This window comes from Medicago sativa, chromosome 7 (genome assembly GCF_051527215.1).
Source record: "Medicago sativa cultivar Bolivia chromosome 7, Bolivia_mono, whole genome shotgun sequence".
Classification (NCBI taxonomy): Eukaryota; Viridiplantae; Streptophyta; class Magnoliopsida; order Fabales; family Fabaceae; genus Medicago; species Medicago sativa.
The window spans coordinates 7,913,140-7,919,919 of record NC_140755.1 but is presented as its reverse complement, the minus strand read 5'-3'; the positions used below and the strand labels follow the sequence as shown (position 1 = coordinate 7,919,919).

The 6,780-nt window shown below is 36.3% G+C and overlaps 1 protein-coding gene across 1 annotated transcript; it reads right to left on the bottom strand.

Moving 5' to 3' along the window:
* Positions 1–3,565: 3,565 nt before the first annotated feature.
* Positions 3,566–5,169, bottom strand: LOC146903950 (uncharacterized). Its single transcript, XM_085726382.1, has 2 exons — positions 4,845–5,169; positions 3,566–4,194 (listed from the first exon to the last, which is right to left on the bottom strand). The coding sequence occupies exons 1-2, from the start codon at positions 4,953–4,955 to the stop codon at positions 3,739–3,741; spliced, it is 567 nt and encodes a 188-aa protein (XP_085582508.1). The 5' UTR covers positions 4,956–5,169; the 3' UTR covers positions 3,566–3,738.
* Positions 5,170–6,780: the final 1,611 nt, after the last annotated feature.

Genomic DNA, 6,780 nt, shown 5'->3' with positions numbered 1-6,780 from the left:
AAGAACCATCATGTTCAGATTCTGAACCAGATGCTGCTGAGATGGCTATGCTCTCCTACAGACTTCAGTATCTGGCTAAGAAGAATAGGAAGTTTCTGACCAGAAGGAGTAACTCCAGAAGCTCAAAGAAAGAAGATCAGAAGGGATGCTTCAACTGTAAGAAGCCTGGACATTTCATTGCTGATAGTCCTGATCTTCAAAAGGAAAAGCCAAAGGACAAGTTAAAGAAGTCATCATTCAGACCAAGCAAATTCAAAAAGCAGATTAAGCAGAGTTTAATGGCAACCTGGGATGATTTAGGAAGTGAATCTGGATTTGATAAAGAGGAAGCTGATGAAGATGCAAAGATAGCTGTTGGGCTGGTAGCAATAGCATCTTCAGAAGCTGGATCAGATTCAGACTCAGAAGATGAAAACGGGGTATATTCCAAAATTCCCAGAAATGAACTTGTTGAGTCTCTTAAAGAACTTCTTACACATTTTGAAGTAAGAACCAATGGGTTGAAGGATTTAAAAGAAAAATATGTTGATTTAATGAAACAACAAAAATCAACTCTATTGGATCTGAAAGCTTCTGAAGAAGAACTTAGGGGCTTTGACTTCATTTGTAAAACATATGAAGACAAGCTCAGGTTCTTATGTCAGAAGCTACAAGAAAAGTGTAATGAAAAACCTTAAGCAACCATGAAATTGCTCTTGAGGATTTTATCATGTCTGGTATTGACAGAAGCAGAGTGGCTTCAATGATATACAACATTTACAGAAACAATGGCAAAGGGATTGCCTTTTCAGGAGGGAAAACTAATGAAATCGGTCTCAAAGCATGTTGTGAATGCATCAAGGAAGGATTGAAAACCTTCTTTGTACCTGAAGGTGTTAAGTTGGAAACTGTTGTTCAATCAGAACCTGAAGCTTCTGGCCCTAAGGCTAAGATTACTTCAATGCCAAAGAACTCTAAGCCAAAGGCTATGATCAACTCTGATTCCAAGACTTCAAAGATCAGGATTCTAAAGAGATCAAAACTTGTTCTTCATAGTGTGGTGAAACCAAAATCTGAGGTTCTGAAGTCTAAGTTTCAGAAGAAGACAGTTACTGCTTCTGAAGTACCAAAACCAAAGGTTGGAAAACCTAAGGCGATGGTTAATCAGAAGCAACCCAACTTACAGCACAAGGTACAAGAAGTGAAGAGTAAAACTTTTAGTACTAACCTGAGAGGACCCATAAGACAATGGGTACCTAAATCTGAAAATGTCAATGTTGCAGATATGTCTAAGAGCAAAGGTGAAACAAAAATCATGGTACCTAGACAGCGGTTGCTCAAGACACATGACAGGAGAGAAGTCAATATTGCTCAACCTAACAATGAAAGAAGGAGGAAGTGTGAAATTTAGAGGCAACCAGTCTGGCAAGATCATAGGTACAGAAACTATTGGTAATTCCTCTACCTCAATTAATAACGTATGGTTGGTAGATGGTCTTGAACATAACCTTTTGAGCATTAGTCAATTTTGTGACAATGGTTATGATGTGTTATTTGAGAAAGCCAACTGTACTGTAATCAACAAGGAAGACAAATCCATTGTGTTCAAGGGAAAGAGGGTAAAAAATGTCTACAAGATCAATTTTTCTGAACTGGCTGACCAGAAGGTGATTTGCCTTCTGTCAGTGAATGATAAGAAATGGATGTGGCACAGAAGGTTGGGACATGCTAACTGGAGATTAATCTCTAAGCTCAGTAAGTTACAACTTGTCAAAGGCCTACCAGACATTGACTATCATTCAGGTGCACTCTGTGGTGCATGTCAGAAAGGGAAAATTGTGAAATCATCTTTTAAAACAAAAGACACTGTCTCAACCTCCAGACCCTTAGAACTACTCCATATTGATTTATTTGGACCAGTCAGTACTGCATCCTTATATGGAAGTAAATATGGATTAGTCATTGTTGATGATTAGAGCAGATGGACTTGGGTAAAATTCCTAAAAAGTAAAGATGTTGCTTTCGATGTATTCAGTAGTTTCTGCACTCAAATATAATCTGAAAAAGAATCAAAGATTTTGAAAATCAGAAGTGATCATGGTGGAGAATTTGAAAATGAGCCATTTGAAGCTTTTTGTGAAAAACATGGAATTGTCCATGAATTCTCTTCTCCTAGAACTCCACAACAAAATAGGATTGTAGAAAGAAAGAATAGAACTTTACAAGAAATAGCCAGAACCATGATCCATGAAAACAATTTGGCAAAACATTTTTGGGCAGAAGCAGTGAATACAACATGTTATGTCCAAAATAGGATTTATATCAGACCTATCTTGGAGAAAACAGCATATGAACTCTTTAAAGGAAGAAAACTCAATATCTCTTACTTTCATCAATTTGGATGTACATGTTACATTCTGAATAACAAGCTCTACCTAAAGAAATTTGATGCCAAGGCCCAAAGAGGAATCTTCTTAGGTTACTCTGAAAGGTCAAAGGCATACAGAGTGTATAATTCAGAAACACTCTGTGTTGAAGAATCTATGCACGTTAAATTTGATGACAAAGAGCTTGAAGATAAAACTTCAAAGCAAGATGAAAGTTCTGCAGAGATACAGGTTCCTGAAGTTACTCCAGAACCTGATCAGATAGCTAAATCTGAAGAAAGACCAGAAGTTGAACCCACATCAGAAGCACAAGATGAAGTTGCTTCTGATGAAGCACAAGATGGCTCACATCAAGCAGATTCTCCCAGAAACACATTCAAGCAAAAGTCTTCACATCCTAAGGAGCTAATCATTGGAAACAAAGAAAGTCCAAGAAGAACAAGATCATACTTCAGACAAGGAGAGTCTATGATTGGACTGATATCAATGATTGAACCTACAACAGTTGTTGAAACACTTTCAGATGATGGATGGATCTTAGCTATGCAAGAAGAGTTGAATCAATTTCAAAGAAATGATGTGTGGTAGGGGTGTTCGCGGTGCGGTTCGGCTCGGTTATGAGGCAAAAAGTGAACCGATCCAAAAAATAAAATATGTGCGGTTCGGCTCGGTTCGGTTGGTTCTTAAAATAAAAACCGAACCGAACCAATCCAATTTAACGCGGTTTAATTTGGATCGGTTTTCGGTTATCCAAATTGTAAATGAGTAATAATAATGCTCGTATTAAAAATAATTTTGACAGTAGATTTTCTTAACTGCACACATAGATAATATGCAAGTACGATTTCATAAATTGTAGTATTTCTTTTTTCTTTCATATACTAGTTGTAGCAAATTCTTTCATATAATAGGCTATAGCTTGTAGCAATTTATGCAGAATGCGTCATGTTGCAATAAGATCTCTATAGCCATGCAACTATTAAGGAACAAAGGCCTTATCATTTTGATCAAAAAAGGCAAATAAACAGTGAGCAAAACAAACAAAATAACAGCACAAGACTAAAGATCAACCGCAATTAGTACCATCATAACCTTAACAAAGCAAAACCTCAGGAGTAACATAAGGTGTACCACAAAAAGTAAGTAACAAACCATCTTGTCTAATTTGATGAGAAACAATACTAAAACCAAAACCAAAATCAGAAAGTTTCAAATTATAATTAACATCTAGCAAAAAAGAGTCCATAATTAACTAGTCCATCCAACCAAAATCCAAAATTTACTAGTCCATCTAGCTAAAACTTAAATCCAAAATCTAGCATTTCCAATCTTTTCACTGCAAAGCCAAAATCAGCAGACAATTTAACAAGTATTATGCAGAATTTCTAGCACTTTCTAATCCCCTCCTAAACATACTTCTTAACTTATGTTTCTCTTCGGTGAAAATATCCCAGCAATCTCTAGCAGCTGAAATCCTAGAAGGAATGGCGAATCTAGGCTGCGCAACACTCACAAAATAGCGAAATTCCTCCCCCTCAATAAACTTAAAAGGCAACTCATCAACAATTATCATCCTAGCTAACGCTTTCCTACATGCTTCAACATCAAAATGGACACCGGAAAGAGTACTACCAGTTCCTTTCCCGTCTTCTTTTTTCAATTGTTGAAGAGTTAGTGTTTGTTTATCATTGGAACCTTCAACTTTGTTCACATCATTTTTCCTCTCCATACTCGGTGGCAATGTTGCTAGTAGTTCAGGTTCAGCAGTAGAGTTCACAGATTCAACATTCCCAGCTATTCTACTCTCATTAGTTAGAATCTTTACAGCCTGCAAAATATTCATATACAACTCAACAAATAATTCTATGACAAACTAGATTCCAAACTTACATTCTTATATGAAAAAAAAAAAATTAACAATTGTCATTACCAAACAACATTTTTATATGAAAAAAAAACCCAAACATATTTCCAAACAAATAGGACATAACTGATAAAAAAAATAGCACATTCAGAGAAGAAGTGATTCAAAGAAGACGTTATGCCAGATAGTTATACCAAAGAAGTGATGAAAAAAATCAACCAACATTTTTTTATACATGAAGAAGTTATAGCAGACAGATAGTTATACTAGAGAAGTAGTGATGAAAAAAAATTCAATCACATTTTTTATACACAAAGAAGTTATACCATAGAAGAAAGTGATTCAAAGAACTCATTCTTTCTAATCTATTTAATTCAGTAATTGATCATGGATTTCACAAAATAATAAAAAAAATAAGACCCGAAAGTTATTCAAAGGGGAAAAAGTGATTCAAAGAGTTTTCACAAAAAAGAAAACTTTACTCGCAACACACTTTGATCATGGATTTTCACAAACAGGACCAATAAACCCATTCTTTCTAATCTAATTCATTCAGCAATTGAAGAGAAGGAAAAGAGTATCAGAGTAGTAGTGAGTATACACGAAAATGTTACCTGATGACCCATAAAGAGAGAATCGGAGCCAATGAGAGGATTGTTGGTGGTGCTTTCCGAAGAGGATGAAGGAATCGACGGCGGCGGCGACACTGGTGGTGGGCGACGCATTGTAAGGGAAGAGAAGAGGTGTGAGGTACTGTTTGGATTTTCACGTTTCTCAGTGTTGGTGGTAGTTTAAGAAAGAAACAGAAGAGTTTGATAGCAAAGGTCATTTGTGAGTATAACAAAGAGAAGGAATTAAAACACGCTTGTTTTCCAGTTGCATTGGTAATTGGTGAGTGAACTGAAGAGTTTATGTCAACAAAGGGTAGTGGACCGGTCTAGTGGAAGAGTCTGGTAGTGGTTACCTTATAATAAGTGCGGTTCGGTTCGGTTCGGTCCGGTTTTTAAGTTGTGAACCGAAAACCGAACCGAACCGGTCGGTTCTTACTTCAGATGGCCCAAACACATCCAACAAATATCGGTTTTTTGCGGTTTTCGGTTTTTTTGGATCGGTTGGCGGTTTTTTTTTGGATCGGTTCGGTTCTGAACACCCCTAATGTGTGGGATCTGGTACCCAAACCTCAGCACAAGAACATTATTCGAACAAAATGGATATTCAGAAACAAGTTAAATGAGCAAGGAGGAGTAACAAGAAACAAAGCAAGACTTGTTGCACAAGGTTACAGTCAACAAGAAGGCATAGACTATACTGAAACTTTTGCTCCAGTTGCAAGATTGGAAGCAATCAGGTTACTTCTTTCCTATGCAGTTAATCATGGCATAATATTATATCAAATGGATGTCAAGAGTGCATTTCTTAATGGTGTCATAGAAGAAGAAGTGTATGTCAAGCAACCTCCTGGTTTTGAGAATATTAAATATCCTAATCATGTTTTTAAACTGAAGAAATCATTATATGGCTTGAAACAAGCTCCCAGAGCTTGGTATGATAGACTGAGTAATTTCTTAATCAGAAATGATTTTAAAAGAGGACAGGTTGACACAACACTCTTCAGAAGGACCCTTGGGAAAGATATTCTTGTTGTGTAAATATATGTTGATGATATAATATTTGGTTCTACTAATGCATCTCTTTGCAAGGAATTCTCTAAGTTAATGCAGGATGAATTTGAAATGAGCATGATGGGAGAGCTGAAGTTCTTCCTAGGCATTCAAATCAATCAATGCAAAGATGGAGTCTATGTTCATCAATCAAAGTATACAAAGGAGCTTCTAAAGAAGTTCAAGCTTGAGGATTGTAAAGTGATAAACACTCCAATGCATCCTACGTGCACCTTAAGCAAAGAAGATGAAGGAGCTAAAGTAGATCAGAAGCTGTACAGAGGTATGATTGGTTCTTTGTTATACCTCATTGCATCTAGGCCAGATATTTTATTCAGTGTATGCTTGTGTGCAAGATTCCAATCAGATCCTAGAGAATCTCATATGACTGCTGTCAAGAGAATCTTCAGGTATTTGAAGAGAACAACTAATCTTGGACTCCTTTATAGGAAATCCTTAGATTCTAAGTTAATTGGATTCTGTGATGCTGATTATGCTGGTGATAGGATTGAAAGAAAGTCAACCAGTGGCAATTGTCAATTTCTGGGTGATAATCTTATATCCTGGGCTAGCAAAAGACAAACACCTATTGCTATGTCTACAGCAGAAGCAGAATACATTTCAGCTGCAAGTTGTTGTACACAACTACTTTGGATGAAACATTAGTTGGAAGATTATCAGATAATTGCTAACAGTATTCCCATTTATTGTGATAATACTGCTGCTATTTGTTTGTCTAAAAATCCAATTTTGCTTTCAAGAGCTAAGCATATTGAAATCAAACACCATTTTATCAGAGATTATGTTCAAAAAGGAATTTTAGATATACAATTCATTGATACTGAGAATCAATGGGCTGATATTTACTAAGCCTTTAAATGTTGAAAGA

Excerpts from the sequence above, each read along its gene's own strand:
- LOC146903950 (XM_085726382.1), bottom strand. The coding sequence starts at position 4,955 with ATGCGTCGCCCACCACCAGTGTCGCCGCCGCCGTCGATTCCTTCATCC. Across the intron at positions 4,195-4,844 it reads CTCTCTTTATGGGTCATCAG|GCTGTAAAGATTCTAACTAA; the intron begins GTAACATTTTCG and ends AATATTTTGCAG.